The sequence below is a fragment of the Cuculus canorus genome, chromosome 6 (assembly GCF_017976375.1).
Source record: "Cuculus canorus isolate bCucCan1 chromosome 6, bCucCan1.pri, whole genome shotgun sequence".
NCBI lineage: Eukaryota > Metazoa > Chordata > Aves > Cuculiformes > Cuculidae > Cuculus > Cuculus canorus.
This window is the reverse complement of record NC_071406.1, coordinates 39,426,462-39,445,800: the sequence shown is the minus strand read 5'-3', so window position 1 is coordinate 39,445,800 and position 19,339 is coordinate 39,426,462. Positions and strand designations below refer to the sequence as shown.

Here is a 19,339-nt window from a genome sequence, read left to right as displayed (position 1 = left end):
AGATGCCTAAAAGTTATTTAGTCTCTGCGTTATATATATATATATATATATCTATCTCTGCAGTATCCTCCAATCTAAATGCAAGTTGCTCACTCCAAGAAAGCCCTACATCATTAAAAGGAGTGCATTGAAGAAGAGAAAGCGAGCTGAAAAGCTAAATTCAGGGCAAACTCAGCCTTTCCCCTGAGAGCCAGCACAATAAATGAGATAAAACACACCTGCAGCCCAGTGGGACAGGGATCTGGTGTCCCGTGTCCCCTTCTGGCTCTCCCCATGCGGAGATGTTCACATCATCCGGGCTTTGCTAAGACAACCCAAGCACCCACTGCCTCGGAGTCTAATGAATGCAGAGGACCCACTCGAGTTCCGTAAATTATGACCTGGCTTCCAGTGACACAGATTAATTTAATCCTCGCTGCTTTGCACCGCGCTTAGAAAATTACCAATAGTTCGTTATCCATCTTAATCAGGAGCAGCAAACAAATGAGGGACAGGGAGACATCCAGAAGGGAATACACCGCATTACTCCTCCTTATTGATAGCGCAGTTACTTAATTTGATGTGGAGACACAACTTCAGGCATCACTAAATACTGGAGTGGGAATGTTTTGGTGCAAGGAAGATCTATGGGTGCAATTTAAAAGCAGTCTGTTTAGGAGCGGTGATGTCTACCAGCACCAATACAGATCCGAGCTGTGCAGACAGACTTGAGATTATCACTCAGCAAGTTAAATAAAGGCAGTGGCTCTTTGACAGTTAAAAAGCACCAGCTGAAAATCGCAGCCCCACTTCTCTCTTCACCAACTGTGCTTGTGGGATGAGCACGACCAAGCTCAAGGTTGATGGGTGCCTCCAACCTGCCCATCCCTGAGCAGTGCCCACACCGGGGCAGCAACAAAGCTCTCGAGTAGATGTTTGGCACAGCTCGCTGCAGCGTAGATAACATGGAGGTGATGGAGAAAATGCATGTTCCATACAGCTGCAGAAAACAGATCAGCCACAAGCGTTGCCAATGACTGGCAGACGACGCTGCTGCCGGCAGGTACAAGGGCCAACCTTGAAGGCCAACGGCATCTTGGCTTGGATCAGAAATGGGGTCACCAGCAGGTCCAGGGAGGTTATTCTCCCTCTGTACTCGGCACTGGTGAGACCGCACCTCGAATACTGTGTTCAGTTCTGGACCCCTCACCACAAGAAGGATGTTGAGGCTCTGGAGCGTGTCCAGAGAAGAGCAACAAAGCTGGTGAGGGGCTGGAGAACGTCTGACGAGGAGCGGCTGAGAGAGCTGGGGTTGTTTAGCCTGGAGAAGAGGAGGCTGAGGGGAGTCCTTATTGCTCTCTACAACTGCCTGAAAGGAGGTTGTGGAGAGGAGGGAGCTGGGCTCTTCTCCCAGGTGACAGGGGGCAGGACAAGAGGGAATGGCCTCAAGCTGCGTTAGGGGAGGTTCAGGTTGGATATCAGAAAAAAATTCTTCACAGAAAGAGTCATCGGCATTGGAACAGCTGCCCAGGGAGGTGGTCGAGTTGCCTTCCCTGGAGGTGTTTAAGGAACGGGTGGATGAAGTGCTTAGGGACATGGTTTAGGGAGTGTTAGGAATGGTTGGACTCGATGATCCAATGGGTCCTTTCCAACCTGGTGATTCTGTGATTCTGTGAAGGGGACGTTAACCTGGGCAATTCCCAGGGTTAAAGCCCAGAAGGGGCAGAACCTTTCCTCCAGCAGGAATATTGTGGATTGAGACACAATAAGAAACTTCCAGGAGTCTCAACCGTGAGGACAGATCTATTTAATCAACTTTTAGCATGCCAAGACTAGTGCAGATAACCTAAAAAAACCTGATCTGGACATGGTAAAGAAAATAGGGGCGTGCTAAAGAAGATAGGGCAAGAGGTGCACTCTCACTGCTTTAGATTAAGGGTATTTGCCTCATCATATGGGCATTTCGCTCCATCCTGTCCATCCAGCCTCTGTTTCTGATCCCAAGTGCACTAAACCCAAAGCTGGAAGCACATCTGAGCGCATCTCGAGCTCCCTGCAAAACCTTTCCCCATTCTACTGGGTTTCTACTCCAGCGGCGTGTTCTAGACTGTTGACCAGCAGGATTAGGCATTGCAGTAGCGCAAATTAATATAAAATTAATTAATATAAAATTAATTAATATAAAATTCATAATATAAAACTCATAATAATAAGCCACACACTTTGCCAACCAAATCATACACCTGAATTGAGGGCAGCTTTGAAGCACAACCACAAAGTCATGGAGAAGCCAATACGCGGCGTGTCTCAGGATCAGCTCCCAGACAGCAGAAGAGCAAATCATCGGGCTATAAACCTAGCCTTAAATATAAGGTTTCCCTCCCATCTTTTCATAGAAAATGCAGGCTGGCATTTCCAAAGCCACCGATGGGGTTTACGCACCAAATTCCTCTTCATTGTAAACGGATCTATGTATGCAAATACCTTCATCAGCATGGAAAATTTTAGCTTATGGTAAAAAAAATGCCCAGGGAAGGTGCTCAGCATTGCACTGTGCATATGAAACAGCTTTTCCGAATCAGACTTTCACCGTGTACATTGAAGGTTGAAGAGGGAAAACAGTAACACCTCAAAGGCAGCAATAACTATCTATTAAGTGATAGCAATGCATGTTTCACACTTACCTGACCAAACGAAAAGGATTAGCTCATAAAAACCTCTTTGCAGACGGCATAAAGCTTTGGGAGAATATCATATATTTAAAAAAAAAACCATAGAGGTTGATTTTAATTGTGGGCAATGAAAGTTACTCCGAGGTCATTATAACCTTTCAGGTAAGTAATAGGCTTTTAAAAACTTGTCTAAATAGATATTTTCCAAAATGAACTCCAGCAGCGCTGAAGGTACGTGAATTCTTATAATGGTTGAAACATGGCAAATAAAGTGAGGTGGTTTTTTTTCCTTTTGCAGCTGGTATCAGATAGATTAATTTCAAAGAAATCAATTAATGAAAATACCAATAAAATACTGCATCAGCTAACAATGTTACAGGGAAAACCAGCAGTCAATGGGAAGGAAAGCTGAAAATTCCAGAGGCTAAACTTTTAACTGAAGAAATATGTATCTAGAGTATGTGTGTATACATATGCATATCTATGTGTATATTTATATATATCATAGAATCATAGAATAGTTTGGGCTGGAAGGGACCTTAAAGATCCCTTTAAGGGATCCACCCCCCTGCCATGGGCAGGGACACTTCCCACTGGATCAGGCTGCCCAAGGCCCATCCAACCTGGTCTTGGACACCTCCAGGGATGGGGCAGCCACACCTTCCCTGGGCAACCTGTGCCAGGGCCTCACCACTCTCATGGTGAAGAATTTCCTCCTTTTATCCAGTCTAAATCTGCCCCTCTCCAGTTTATACCCATCACCCCTCGTCCTATCACTCCAAGCCTTTGTAAAAAGTCCCTCTCCAACTTTCTTGTAGCCCCTTCACGTACTGGAAAGTCACTACGAGATCTCCTCGGAGCCTTTTCTTCTCCAGGCTGAACAATCCCAACTCTCTCAGCCTGTCCTCGTATGGGAGGATCACCTTTGTAGTCTCCTCTGCACCTCGAACAGTTCTATCTCCTTCTTATGTTGAGGATTCCAGAACTGCACACGATACTCCAGACGAGGTCTCACAATACAGGAATAGAGGGGCAGAATCACCTCCCTTGACCTCCTGGACACGTTTCTTTTGATGCAGCCCAGGACACGGTTGGCTTCTGGGCTGTGAGTGAGCATTGCCAGCTCATATGTGTATATATATATATATATATATATGGTGCTGTTGTGCTTCTGCTGCCTTGACCTCACCACCTTTGTGCCAAGAGCAGCCATGGGACAACACGTGCCATGGGATCGCATGGTGATCGTGCCCTTATAGCTGCTTTTTCCCAAGTCACCCAGGAAAGGAATTGGGCTGTGGAGGGGCAAACTGAGCTGGTGACTTGGCTGGATGTTCATCTGGCCCCATCAACCTCGCAGGACGCCGTCCTTGGACACCAGCTGGGAGAAAACTGAAGGGGAATCTCTTATCTAGCGAAGCGAGTGGCAAAATAACCCTTGATTGCCAAAGTACCAGGTCTTTGCTCTCTGCCTGGATATCTCCATTCAGAGGCGAAGGTTAACAACAAAAGAATAACAACTGGGACTTTCTCTCTGGGTCTTTGGAGCTTTTAGCCAACTTATTCACCTCCTGGTTGTGCTTGGTGTGAAAATTTAATGATTTTTATGGCCCATTTTAACATTTTTATGTCTTTTTTCTTCAGAAAAAACCCCACATTTGGTGTAAGAATTAAAACAGTATTTCATCCTTAACTGCAATCACAGATGATCTATGGAAGCGAGCTGGCTGCACGTCAACTCAATACAGAGCCAGAATTGAATCTAACTTGGTCACTACAGCTGTGCACGATGTTTTATGGCGTGGGTATGAAGTGGAAACAGTGACTGTGCTAATTTTGTATGAAACAGGAGGGGAAAAAAAATGCAAAATAGGGGGCAGGGTTAGAAGAGGCAAGAATCAGGATTACTATACCTTTACATTCTGCATTTAGGTGTGAAACCCAACGGAAAACCCAACTACGCACATTAGTTGTGGCAATGGTTGTCTGGTGGTATCAGTAAACCCCTGTGCAGGGGTCTTCAGCTGCAGGAAACCACACACTCAGAAGGAACCTTCACCTCGCTTCCTCGCAATCCCAATGACCGCAGGAATGTGTCAATAGGAAAAAAAATGCATTTATGCCTTTCCCCCAGTGTGAGATGAAATGCGATTCTTTAAGAACATCAGCACAGTCCCCTCCTCCTTCTTTTTTTTTCCACCTGGCAACAGCTGTTTCTGATGAAGGTCTTGAACGTGGGGTTGTGTTAGAAATGGAACTTCAAAGCAAAGCAAAGACTTTTCATGTAAGGAGAGAGCGGCTTCTGAACCCATTTCTTTCTTCTCCCAGCTCCTGTTTGAGTTGCTGGGTTTTCTGCTGCCGGTTTTATGCAGAACCTGATTTTCACCCTTTGTGTGACACAGCAAGCCCATCTCCTGCCATCTTCACCACTGTTCCACACCCTCCTGGACACCGAAATGACGGGCCATGGGTGGGCAAGACGCAAGGGAGAGATGGATTTAATGAACAAATATGCACATAAAGGCCAGACACATAATTCAGTCACCAAAGATCCCCTTTCCAGGCAAAGGGTGGACTCTCCTGGAGGATGTCTAACAAAGCCAAGCAGCAGCATCCTTTGGATGTGCCTTTTTTCCATCCTTCTAAGTCTGCTGGGTGTAATCCCGCCTCAGCCTTCAGGTCGGGCTGCAACAGGAAATCTAGTGCTCCTATGCAAATCCACACAAACAACGGATTGCCCAGAGAAAGGCAACAACCGCAATGACAGAAATAGAATTTCTTAATTCATTTGGAGAATTTAATTCCCTATCTGGGAACATGGAAAAAGAAACTCGAGAAAACCCCTCCCCACTGACTCCACCGCAATGAGTTTGCTGTGAGAGACACGACACGGCGCCGCTGTGCTGAAATCTGCGGCAACTGGTGGAACAGGAGGTGGAGGAAGGGGTAGGGAAGGATGGATGGGACCTTGAAAGCACACACACGGGGAGCAAACCACTGCAAGGACGGGCACATCTTGGTCTGATGGACAGGTGAGACACACAGAGATGATGATCTTAGAGGTCTTCCCCAACCTAAATGATTCTGTGAACAAAGAGACTCCTAAACCCTTCTGCTGGGACCTGCCCTGATTCTCTAACAGCTGCAGAAGCAGCTTTAATCCACGCTTTGTCCCCAGATTTTGCTCTTCCGAGGGCCCATTATGCTACCTGAATGTAACGGTATCCATGGCATTTGCACAATGCTTTCTGATCACGCCGTCCAAAGAGTCGGGTTGCTAATAAAAATAAAATAAGTGCTGCTGGTTTTGCATGTGAATAGTTGCATTTAACAAAATCATCAAACGGAAAAGGATTGTCCTCTCTTTCGCTAATAATTCTGGGCACCACTACAAAATGCATTACCACAATCTATGTGGGCTTTTATAGTCAAGCAGATGCCATGTGATATTGTGCTGATGTGCCAGGGCACGATAGTTATTGTGCACTAGGAACGATGAATGGCTGCTGAAAATGCATGGCGGTGCTGCATCTTTCCCCCCAAGTTTTCAGAACGCTTTGTTACCTCATTTTGCCACTCTATTTTTATTATTTAATTACCAGATAAAACTATTACACACTCTGTGGTCTCAGTGGGATCTCAATGGTCGAGAGCCTGTTAGAATCACAGCATCCCTGCGGGAGTTGGGAGTGCACAGGGGAAACTGAGGCTGCTCAAGGGGGCACAGGGTGTTAAAACTAAAGGTAAACAACAGGAACACTAAGCACAATGCTGACCTGATGTGCAGCCCTTACATTTTCCTCTCTCGTTAGTCTATAGCTACAAGCTTTGGGGTTTGGTTATAGGAGCTTTTGTCATGGTGCGGAGACGTGAGGTGATGATGCTCCTGGCCCAGGTAGAGGTGGGGAGGGCAGGCCAGCTTCAGAGACCCCTGTTCCACCTTCATTAGACAGACAGTACCCCCAAAACTCCAACAGATTCATTCCACTAATGTTTAGTTGTGGGTTTACTGGGAGAATTAAACCCGTCATCACCTCCTATCCCTTGTTTCTGCAGTAAAGGCCGTGCTGCTCGGCTGTGTGGTGGGGACAACATCACCCTCTTGGTGAAGGAAGCACTCAGGTCACTCTCTCCTCTTTGGCACACCACTATTCTTAACAAAACTTGCGGCACGTGACAGATTCAAGGCTGCAAACTGCATTCCCAAACGTGATGGAAATTGGTTCAGACCTCGTTGGCACAGGGAAGGAACTGCGGGACAGAGCGGCAAAGTGATGGACAATGACTGCCAAATGAAAAACACTCGTGGTCATTTCTTGCTCACCATCTCTCCCGACAATTCCCCGTTTCCGAGTGCCTTCACACTTGTTAGCAAGTATTCCCTGCCTTGTTTTTCCTGCGTTCATTTTGTCCTTCAGAAATATTTTGAAAGCCAGAAGGGGGATTTAGGTATTAGAACAGCTACTGACCTGATATAAGTTAATGATTTTATAAAACACCTAAAAAATGCTTTACTTTAAAAGACTAATGTATCCTATTGTATTTTTTCAATGCCAATTAATTACTTAATTCATTAGCAATGTAGCACAAGAAGGGTCTTTGAAAATCCGGTGCTTTGTGTAGATGCCTTTAATTATGGATAATTAAATACTGTGGAAGGACCTGATTATACCTCTGAGCATTTTCTAATCTGGAAAATGAAACACCCTCTTGTACTCCTGAATGCACAGAATAAAAGCTGAGCTCAACTACTGCACGCGGTAGAAAAAATAAGATGGAAAGAAAGGCACCCCAAAATCCACACCAGCCCCAAACCCCACAAATAAAGGATAGCAGAAATCCTGGAGAAAAGCGAGGGCTTTGTGCACACCCTGCCTGGTTAACTTCTCCACTGTGCTGTACGCAGCCGCTGCCTTGTTGGGAATATGAGTGGAAACCCAAGCAAGCTCAACACGGAGCCGCAGCAGCCAGCGAGGAAAGACGGACTCTGGGTAACTTGATGTTAGCGCTTGCTAAAGTTGGGAACAGATTTCCAAATGTTCCTTTGTACCTACGGCTGCGATAGCCAAAACTGCTAAAAAGAGCAAAGCACGCTCCAAACACAATCAGGGCTGACCTTGGAAGATGAAACCTTGCCAGTGCCAGAAGTTACTCTATTAGTTTGGCTTTCATTCCTTCCCTTTCCCTTTTTTTTTCCCCCCCCCTCTCCTCTTTATTCCTCCACAGCGATCACAGTGAGAAAGTCAGCATGCAAAGGGCTATAAAAACCAGCGCCACCGTCTCAGAAAGGGTTTTAATCTCAGAAGAGAGCCAGGGAAATGTTTGTTTTGAAGACAGCATCGCCCCAGTGCTTTCAAGACAGATGCCCTCCCCACCGCAGCTGAGATCCGGCAGCAGGGCTCAGGGAGGTTTATTTTCGGATCTTTTTGTACTCGCTGGATAGAAGCGAGGAGAAAGGAGGGGCACTGACATCTAAATGAAGCCAATTTGTGCTGTCACGCCCAGCACACTCGCTGCGTGCGCTCTCCCTTCCTCCTCCCCCGCGGCATCTTATTTACGCTGTGGTCAATTCCTCCCTACGCTTTCCGCGCCCTCCTCAACCCATTGCCTTCTGCCTTAATTAAAAGCCACTGATTATGGTGCCGAATGATAAAACGAGGCTCGGGCTTTTCGTTGCTAGCGGCCGGTCCTGCTTGGCTGGCGGGGAGCTGACTTTTGCCGCTGGGCAGCCCGACGGAACTCCCTAATGAACAGCAGGTTATCGATGCACTGAGCACATATGCTGCAGAACAGGGCTGTTAAGAACCGTATCACAAATGAACCATCAGCTGTGGGACTAAATACTTACAGCGAGCACAGGCCAGGGCTTGGTAAACCTCCTGTGGATGCTTTTGAGAGCAAACAGCATCTATTTATACCCCACAGACTCTTATTTTGCATCCTTCTTCCCCAGACCACAGAGCGATTGCCAAATCCAGTGAATAAACTGTCATCTCTACTGAAGGTACTTCTCAGCTGGAAAAATTTGGGATGGATCCTGTGAAACCGTAAGGGCAGGTTGACATGAGAGACACAAGCAAATGGGCTTTGCACTGGCAATGAATGATCCGGAGCACCAAAAAGAGGGAAAACGTCCCTATGACGCATGGGCTGCCTATCTATGTTAAGGAGTCCAAGCACCGTGACTTTGTGGCTGCTGATGTCCAAGTGTGAGGTGTTGCTCCACCCTGGACCTCTCCTCCTGGGGTGCACAGCCAAAATCCTCAGCGGAGGCAGCTGATTTCAGCTAAGAAAGGAATAAATTCAGCTACTGTGGGGTGAAATGCATGACCAGACCCTACGGCAAGTTGGATGCGTTATTGACGCCACCCAGGGATGTGGTGGTCATTCGTCGGTATGTGACACTGCCAGAAAGGGTCCGTCCTGCACCAAGGGTGAGAGACGCACTGCAAGCCCTGTGCTAAGAGGCAACCTCCTCCCAACAGCGGGGGGTAACGCTGAAAAGGGGCTGAAGCAGCCCCCCAAAAGACAGCAACACCACCTCATTAAAAGCTGCCATGTCCACAAACACCTCCACACTCACTGCAGCCTTGACCCGACCAGTTGGGAATGTTTTGGCCATAACGAGCTTATGGGGGAGATAATATTTGATGTTTTTTCCCGACGGATTAGCAGAAAACAGAAAGCCAATGATATGTAATCTCTTCGCTGCCCCCCTGCCTATTAACACACAGAATGGAGAGCCATTGAGATGGCCCCACAAAACTGAAAATCAACAAGAACACGCAATCCCTGATTTACTGCGGACCTCGCTGTGCAAATGTTTCGCGTACTGGAGCAGGTCATGCCTAGAAAGCCCCATCCTCGGTCAAGAGGACAAAATGCACTGATTTCCTTGAGGCGCTGTGAGTATACCCTCCACATCTGGCAAATTCTATTCCAACACGGAAAAGCTTTCACACGCTGCTTTGATGGTGAAGGGTTTAGAGGGGGAAGCTGTATGAGGAGCAGCTAAAGTCACTTGGTTTGTTCAGCCTGTGGTGGAAGAGACTGAGGGGAGACCTCATCATACTTTACAGCTTCCTCACAAGAGGAGGAGCAGGTGCTGAGCTCTTCCCTCTGGTGACCAATGACAGGACCCGAGGGAATGGCAGGAAGATAAGCCAGGGGAGGGTTAGATGGGACATGAGGAGAAGGTTCGCCCCCTGGAGGGTGGTGGAGCCCTGGAACAGCTCCCAGGGAAGCAGTCGCAGCCTGACAATATTCCAGAAATGTTTGGCCAATGCCCTCAGCCCCACGGTGTGAATGCTGGGGTTGTCCTGTGCAGGGACGGGAGTTGGACTCGATGATCCTTGTGGGTCCCTTCCAACTCAGGACATTCTATGATTCTATGATTCCATGATCCACGGGGCTGGGAGAGCCCATCCCGTTTGCTGAGCACTGGCTATCCTGGCCAGTGTGACGATGCCTCTCAGCATCCTGTGTGAACCTGCCAAGCGCGGTCACTGCCGCTGCTCCCAATTAGCCAGCAGTCTCCTCCAATCTCGTCTCTGGCTACAGGACGGTTGTGGCACTTTGTTTAACCCACAGTTAGGAAAGAAGCTTTTTGTTTGATCACAAGTGAACCCAAGGAGGGAGAGCACGGGCAGCTCTTTCCTGAGATGGAAAATCAAATAGGGTGGAAGGGGCAAAGCGAACTGCAAACAACACTACTACATGCAAGACAGGAGCGAGCTAAGCCCTGCGCTTTGGCTGCTGAGAGCTTATCATCCCTCCCTCTGAGGCCATTCCCATTCCATTACCACTCCTTGAGGCTTTAGATCCATTAATTAGGTTAACCCTGTAAGAAAAGTCATCAATTCTACTTCACTGGTGGACCCTGGGGAACCCAAGCGACAATTTGGGCAGTGAAGTCCTTCACAGCACAGGTGAAGCTGTTCAAGAAGGGGCTCTGGGGGAGGTTCACACCAAGTACTGGGAGAGCTGAACCAAGCACAGCGCCGTTGTGTTTCCCAGTCCCTTACGAAGACTTCAGCAGGATTTGTTTGACAAGCCAAGGGAGGCAGAGCAGCAACACAAGAGGATGCGCAGACCCTTCTAGACCAGACAAGGGAGCTCCCTTCAGAGACAAACGCACCTCGGGAGGACAACTGCCTGTAGCTTTGCTGTTCATCCCAAGCGGAAACATCCCCTCACAGAGGTGACAGCAGCAGCATCCTCCGACTTGGAGGCACAGGGCCAGCTTACACAGGCACAATCACTGGTCCTGGATAGTTTTTGCGCATAAAAACTTAATTGTCAAGCTGTTAGGACAAAACGGGAGAGGGGAGGAATCTGGGAGGGACATTTTACAGAGGCTTGTAGTGACAGGACGAGGGCCAATGGGTATAAACTGGAGAGGGGCAAATTTAGACTGGACATCAGGAGGAATTTCTTCACACTGAGGGTGGTGAGGCCCTGGCCCAGGTTGCCCAGAGCAGTGGTGGCTGCCCCATCCCTGGAGGTTTTCCAGGCCTTGGGCAGCCTGAGCCAGTGGGAGGTGTCCCTGCCCATGGCAGGGGGGGCTGAAATCAGATGATCTTTATGGTGCTTTCCAACCTAAACTATTCTATGATTCTGTGAATCCCCAGCTGCTGAAAAAACACAGGAACACAGGTGTTTCCCTTGAAGAGAGGCAGCTGGGCCAATTTACACCAGTCTAAAAGAACTGGATCACAGGGTATTTGCTCTCTAAGGAGGCACAAATGTAGCTGTGGCTTCTGTGCACAACATAGTAAATGCATCTAATTGCTACTATTGTGGACAGGCTTCCATTTTTAATCACAGTTTTCCAAGTCCTTAATAACTACCGTTTGACATTTCCTGCAATATATTTCTTTTTTTTTTGTTTGTTTGAAACAGCTTGAAAAGTAATGAAAAATTCCCTCTCGCTGCTCTCCTCGTAGCACGGGAAGGGCCTCGCGCGTATCAGCTGTGGTGTGTCAGACAAAAGCAAGCTAAATTCCCTCATTAGCAGCTGGCGGCCGCTGCCCCGATCCATAACGCAGTGGGAAGGTCTGCGAGGGCCGTGCCATGGGGAAGGGGCCAGTGCCCACACCGCCCGCGCCACCGCCGGCCTCTGCTTGCCGCGAGATAAGGGATGACGCATCGGATGCCGCTGTGAACCCGGTTCAGATGAATAATCCTCTTGCAGGAGGAGTCCCTTGGATGTCAGTGGTGGCCGTGATGAGTCAGAGATCAGAGAATGAGGCTTTTCTGGAAGGAACACCCAATGCTGGCTCGGCCCTCATGAAATCAGAGCTTTTGACTTGCAAACAGAGCTGGCTCGGCATCGAAACGCTGTGTGTCGGCTGCAGAATGTTCCTCAGCCTCAGCTCAGCACAGCCCGAGGAGCTGACGGAGGGATTATTTACTCCTCACTTACTGTAGCCCTTTCTGTATGCAGCGAAAGCTGAGCAGGGATGGTATAAAAGCATGCTGGTATTTTGGTTCACAAGTCAGAAACCAGGCAGACACACTAACCTGAGCTAACGAGACTCAGGAGAACCGAAGCGGTATCGACCGAGGGCTCTTCCACCCGCGCCTCCTGACATTTCCCATGCATTTCAATCAGACCAGAAAGTGCTATTCAAGGTGCACTTTCGCAAACAGCAAAGCCTGTGGGCTCAATCCTGCAAGGTGAGGAGAGTTTTCCCGAGAAGCCCTGGGTGCTGGCAGCCTCTCCAGCCAGGTGTGGAAGGTGGTGGCCCCAAAGGCATTGAACCCCAGAGGAGTATTTCAGTTCCATCCTGGATCTGACTACGTAGCCAGGGAAGGGCAAGAGCCAAGCGGGAAGGATGTTCCCCATGCCAGCTAAAGCTATTTCTGCTATTCTTCTCTCACTCAAATTGGGGGAGAAAGTCAAAGTCACAAACATCGTTTGGTTTTAATAAAAATCAGAGCGGGTCATCTGAAGTAATTAATCGGGTAAAAAAAAAGCCATACAATCATAGAATGGTTTGGGTTGGAAGAGACCTCAAAGCCCATCCGTTTCCACCCCCTGCCATGGGCAGGGACACCTCCCACTGGATTGGGGGCTCCAAGCCCCATCCAACCTGGCCTGGAACCCCTCCAGGGATGGGGCAGCCACCACTTCACGGGGCAACCTGGGCCAGGGACTCCCCACCCTCACAGGAAAACATTTCTTCCCAAAATCTCATCTCAATCTCCCCTCTTTCAGCTGATAACTGTTCCCCCTCATCCTGTCCCTGCCCTCCCTGATCCAGAGCCCCTCCCCAGCTTTCCTGGAGCCCCTTTCAGCACTGGAAGCTGCTCTAAGGTCTCCCTGCAGCCTTCTCTTCTCCAGACTGAACAACCCCAACTCTCTCGGCCTGTCCTCATACAGGAGGTGCTCCAGCCCTTGGATCATCTTTGTGGCCTCCTCTGGACTCGCTCCAACAGCTCTGTGTCCTTCTTGTGCTAAGAACTCCAGAACTGAACGCAGTAGTCCAGCTGAGGTCTCAAATCCCCTTCATTTCTGTCCTCCCTATTTGTAATTGTCCAAATTATCAAATATTAAGATCTACATGCAGAACCCTGTTGGCTCCTCCGCCCTCCCAAACTTGAGCCAGTTCATTCTGGAAGCATTTAAATGAGGCATCTGATCGTTTCAATGCTTCTTTCCCGGTATTTTTTAAGGTATGAACAGCGAGTATGCTATAATTGGCCTTTTTCCCGGGGACTTTTCAGTGAGTCAGCATTTTCTGACCAACATATTCCCACTTTCTTCCAATACTCTCAACCAGCTGCAGTGAAAATGGTCTGAGCTTTGAAAGGTTGGGGAGAACCTGTGCACTCATCTTCACACAAACCCGTTTCTCTCAACAGATCTTTGTGCAGGCCATCGGTACTTTTCTTTTTGGTACATCAGCTCCTGCTCCATTTATTTTTACAAACATGAGCTTCCCTACCAGCACAAAACATTTTTAACTCGGGCAAAACCATGACTTTATGAAAAAAAATGAGTTATATCAGTTAAACTGCTTGCAAGACTGGTCGGTGTCTAGGTTTTTTTCCTTCAAAACACTTATTGAATTCCTTGTAGCAATTATGATTTCAGAAATGGGTACAAGTGGAAGAGGTACATCCTAGAGTTTACCTGAAAAGAATAAATAATAGAATTGTAGAATTGTTTGGTTGGAAAAGACCTTTGAGACCATCGAGTCCAGCCATACCTGTCTACTACAAAACCATATCTCTGAGCTTCTCATCTGCCTGTCTTTTAAACACCTCCAGAGATGGGGACTCCACCTGGGGAACCTCCATGCACAAGAAATGCATGGTGAAGAGTATGTGTGATGGGGATGTAGGAGCTCAGGGATACTCAAGGGGAGCTTTGATTGCCTTTCCACCTTCCTAAGACGTGAAGTCTAACATGCAGTTGATATCCTTTGTGCAAGCAGAAGGATAATCATAGAATCATTAGGGTTGGAAAAGACCTTTAAGTCCAGTCATACATATAATTAGATCACATACATCCTGAGTGCACTGCAGGCAGGGCAGATCTCAAACTCTGTTTGTTAGGTAGGACTTCCAGTCCATGGTGTATTCCATACTCTTCTGAAGGGGTTTAGCCTGATTTTTTGAGTTTCTACCATGAGCAAATTCTGGTTTTTAGAGTTTTAAGTTTCAAGAGCGTGTACAAAAAGAAATGATAAGGAACAGAGGCACGCCTACACAGGCTTGCTAAGAGTGACCATGTTTTGTAATAAGACCCACCTGGAACACACCTACACCCCAAAGGATGGGTTCCTTTACTCCAGCAGAAGAGCAGTGTGTCTTCAGGACACAGACAGAAGTTAGGAGGACCACAGGGTCAGCACACTTTTTGCTAATGACCTACTGTAGCACCTGGCATGGATCGCTGCCATCCTCCCTGCTCCTTTCTCCTCCCCAGTCCCTATTTCAGGTGTGAGCTCTACACCTCAAGTCTCTACGCATGAGGTCTCCTGGTGGCTTAGTGCTCCTGGAGACAAATATGACACGGGGTACGAGGGCAGTGGCAGCTTTTCTTGTGGAGGGACTCAGATGGCGCACCCATGCTGCTAAATGAGACAGGGCATAAGGTGCTTCTCTGGCTCTAACACCAGGCAGCAAAGACTATCCTCATCCAGACCACCTGGCACTCCTCCTTGGACCTCCTCCAGGTCCCAAGAATCACAGAATCATAGAATCACCAGGTTGGAAAGGACCCACTGGATCATTGAGTCCAACCATTCCTAAGACTCTCTTAAACCATGTCCGTAAGCACTTCATCCACACGTTCCTTAAACACCTCCAGGGAAGGCGACTCGACCCCCTCCCTGGGCAGCTGTTCCAGTACCCAATGACTCTTTCTGTGAAGAATTTTTTTCTGATATCCAACCTGAACCTCCCCTGGCGGAGCTTCAGGCCATTCCCTCTTGTCCTGTCCCCTGTCACTTGGGAGCAGAGCCCAGCTCCCTCCTCTCCACAACCTCCTCTTGGGTAGTTGTAGAAGGCAGTCTCTTCACCCAAAGACGTAACTACTTTGTGTGCATTACTTTGGACTGTCCAAGCCAGCACGGGGCCGCCCCACAGCCCAGAGGGGTCGCGATCCCTTAGCACCAAAGGTCCTGTATTTGCCTTGGGGTTGGAGTGAAGACATGGCTGGGTGCTGGATGACACAAAGCCTGCTAAAACAGCACGGCCTGACTTACACCAGCCACCCACCATGAAACGCTGACAATCAGAGTCCCGCGGGCAAGTTCTCTGCCCAGCTCTCTTTTATTTTGCTGTGCCAACATGGTCAGAGGTACGAGGAAACGAACCACACCAACCCACCCACCAAAGCAAAGAAAGCAACATCCTCTCCTCTTTTCCACCGGGCTTTTATTTGCTGATGACCAAGCCTAAGCTCTTCAGTCTTAGGTACAAATTCAGACCAACACTGCGGAAGGGTTTTCTAAACACAAACACAGAAAGCAAGATATCACACCCAATCAGCCAAGTTCTTTGCAGCCTGTGGGGCAGGAACTGAGGCAAGAAAAGCCTTATGGTGCAGGAGTGATGCCCTGGTGCTGAGCTCATTGATCTGCTGAAAGACCAAGAGCTGAAAGCACACGTGGAAAGCCAGAGCAGGAAAACGGCTAACTGAAAGGAAGAGGCCAAGGAGGTGGAATGAAATGGATGGTGATGTTTTCGGGCAGAAGAGCATCTCTGGACAACAGGGACTGGCAATATCTGATGGGAGCCTTGGCACGGTACCAGCTTTGAGCCTGTTCTACAGGAACCCTCTCCAGGCAGCACAGGTCCACCACTGTCAGACAGCACGTATAAATAATGCTCTTTCACCCTCACCTGGACGCGCTTTAACGAGTTATGCGTCCCTCTGCACAAAATTTGCAAACTTATTTTTATCCTGCCCAGAAGATGCACTCCATCAGCAAATCAGGGATAGAGATGAAGAAAAATGCATCTTAAAAATAACTTTCAGTCTCTTCACTTGACCGGACCGGTGAGTTGGCAAGCGTTAACAGGCTAGGATGATAGTCAGACATACAGTGATACTCAGAATGAGATTACTGCACTGATTTCTTTCACAGAGGTGTGCAGGTGTAGAAGAGACAGAAGGCTGTGGCTGAAATGCAGGACCCTACCAAAGAAGCAGAGAGGATGGAGATGTAGAAAAGGTGGAGGGAAGGGAAGGAAGCGGGAGGAGAAATCTTCTAAGTGCCTTTTTGAATTCTGAATTCTAAGTCTTTTCAGACTTGCTTTGCTCTAATCTTTAATTCATATTTTCATTACAGTCTCTTTGCTCTGTAAAGTCTGCATTTCATGTAAAAGGAGCAGCTCAAACATCAATTATTTGACATAAGTCAAAGCCTTGTTGAAGTCCTCTAACTCTACATATATGTAGGCTCCAATAAAAGAAACATTAAACATTCATTAAATTAGAAATACATGAAGACAGTGTCTGCCACTCTTCCCATACAATATGCTTAACAACCCCAACCTTCTAGAGCAGCAAAAGCAAAGCCATCTCTAATACTTTTGGAAAGCCTGACCATGCAAAACAGCCCAACCTCCTGCAGTCTGCCTGAAAGTCACCCAGAGATATCAGCTCTTGCAGGTCAGATCCTCAGCTGGAGTAAATCAGAGCAAAACAACGCTGGCAGTGGTGCACGAAGTGACACGGACTCAGGATTTGGCTTTAGGCTTCTCTTACAGCAAAACGTTTTACAGCAACGTAATTTGATAAGGGTGTCGCTTCTGGTCTTTTAAGTTACACCAAGCAGCTGATCAGGTGCTTTGATTTCAGCGCTTCCAAGGCTGCTTGTGTTCTGCAAAAGGAACTCGGCTTCCCAACCTGAATCTAGAAATGTTTTCCTCCAAAAAAAAACCCCAACCCCACCCCCTCTTCTACAATACACTACCATGACGACAGTGGAATTTGAGCTACTCTGCCATAGGCTCACGCACACAAATTTCAGCAACATTTTCCCAAGGAGAAACAATCACCGGCGAGGAGATACTCCTTCATAAATATTTCTGAGTTTAAAGAGCAATGCAGACCGTGTAATTGTTTCCCACACCTCTGCGAGCCGCGTCCGCTTAATCCAAGCTTTGGAGCAAGTGGCATCCAATAAATGACTTCTCATAATGCTCCTCAACCCTTCTCTTAAGGGTGCCTGTAGACATTCAGTTTGAACTCTGCTGGGGTGGAATCATGGAAACATGGTTAGGAACCTGGGTACAAGTTCAGGGTAACAGCGTTCAGCTCCTGCCTGGCCTTCAGCTGTCCATCAGAATCTTCTCCTGCTTTGTTTAATATGTGAATTATCCTTTTCTTGCTTCCTGGGCAGAGGACAAGACCACAAATGCTGGGGAAGCGTTAGCTGACCTGTAAGCGCGCAGATGAAGACGTTGGGTCGAAAGGGGCTGCTGTCCTGCTGGCGCCCTACCGCAGCCCTCTCTGAACCAGGTTTTTCCCGTCAGCGTCCCTCTGTCGCTCTGACGCTGCGCAGTCCAGCAGCTCCTGCTCTGCGGGAGCACTGAGCTGTGTGATAGAGTTAATCACATTAAGTGCTGTTCAGTTCATGTCTTTTTTTGTTCTCTAAAGGCTCTTCCTCTCCCTCGCCTCTTTTAGTCACTCTTTTTTCTAAACCACAGGAGGTGGCAGATTCAACTCAGCCCTCCTTGATGCTATCCAGCCCCAGGATGGTTAATTTTGGAAGGTTTAACCTCTATGTACCTTTCCAAAGCTTTTCGCCGTCATTAGATGACTTTGCCGACAGCTGTATCCACAGGGAGCAGGTCACAGTCTTGAGTCAGCAAGGCATTTAAGCACCTGGATAATCCAACTGTGTGAGATTTCCAAAAGCCACGGAGGATCCTGCTCTTGACAGATGCTTACGGATCTAACTCTCACCAGCAAGTCCAGCATCTATGTGTCTTTAACCGCTTGGCTTAAAGTGATGGAGGTGATCGAGCTCTATTGAAAATCAATTTCAGCGAAAAGACTTCTTTTTCAAGGAACAGTAAAGCAAATACTGAAGTATTTTGTCAGGGCGGTGACTTCTTGGCCCAAATATACCGACTTGTTCTCAGTCTTGATCTTCTACCAACTTTTAAATCAATTCTCTTTTCCCCTCCGTTGGTAATCAAATCACTCCTTTAATTGAGCTAATTGGGCACCACAGTTTACATTCCTGCTGGTAAACACAAAGAGCATTAGCTGACAAACAATCAAAACCGCATTCTTTGTAGTCTCGGGAATTATTCAGCCATTCAAAACCACGGGTTTTCACAATCGGCCACAAAGCCTTGGTGCACGGGGGCTTTGTCATCGCAACGTTAAGGTGGCTTCTACAGCTTCTGTAAAAAAAGGAAGACAACTCCTGATTTGGGATGGTGTCTCTTCATCAGAACAGCAACGCTAAGGAGTTGGCTGTGGGACAACCACCGGGCAAGGAATACCCAAAGAGAAGCAGGTCCTTCCCGTGACCATCTGGTTGGGGTGTTGGAGTCAAATTTAAGTATCATAAGTACTCCAAAAGCTGTCTGGCTGTCGTGAATACTTCATCCACCACGAACGAAGGGGGATGCGGCTACGCTACACTACTGGCTTCCGTCTCCAGGACCTATGAAGAGGATTGTGAAGTCCAGCAAAGTCCAGTGAGGGGGACAGATCTTCTTCTCGGCTGGTCACGTTCAACTTGCATCTGCACAATCAATCAGCATATTGCATAGACTTTGACTGAAGGGGTTTTAACTGCAATCTTAAAATCTGGCCATTTCAGGAATTTCTGAAATAAATTAGAAGAGGAATTTTATTTAGTTGTTTTTTTTTGTGAAAGGTTTTTCCCCATGGCTTCAAACCACTGTTTTCCAAAAAGTAAATGAACATGAAGTCTTCTCTTGTCCTCTTGCCACATTTTCTGTGTCATCTTTATCCTGTATATAATGAAATGGCAGACAAAACATCCTCTCCCCCAAACCTTCCTTCTTTTTTTTTTTCCTCAAAATTTTAGCTTTTTTTTTTTCATATTCCATTGATTTTTTGGTCACTGATCACGTTAGAAGCAGATGCTTTCCAAAACAATGACCTGGAGATTCAGTGATCCACATCTTGCAGATAAACAACAACTTATATTTATGCAATAAAGCACAGGTAACTTATTATCCAAGCA

At 47.5% G+C, this 19,339-nt stretch overlaps 1 protein-coding gene across 5 annotated transcripts in view; it reads right to left on the bottom strand.

Annotated features, from left to right (window-relative positions):
• Positions 1–19,339, bottom strand: part of VWC2L (von Willebrand factor C domain containing 2 like) — a 208,004-nt gene that overhangs the window by 11,483 nt on the left and 177,182 nt on the right. Inside the window, exon 5 of one of the 5 annotated variants that reach the window (XM_054069934.1) lies at positions 15,553–18,955. The exons of the other annotated variants lie outside the window; for them this stretch is intronic. Within the exon in view, the coding sequence (XP_053925909.1) occupies positions 18,930–18,955 (26 nt within the window). The 3' untranslated portion in view covers positions 15,553–18,929. Of the gene's footprint in view, positions 1–15,552; positions 18,956–19,339 lie in introns of those variants that run through there. 5 annotated transcript variants of the gene reach the window in all.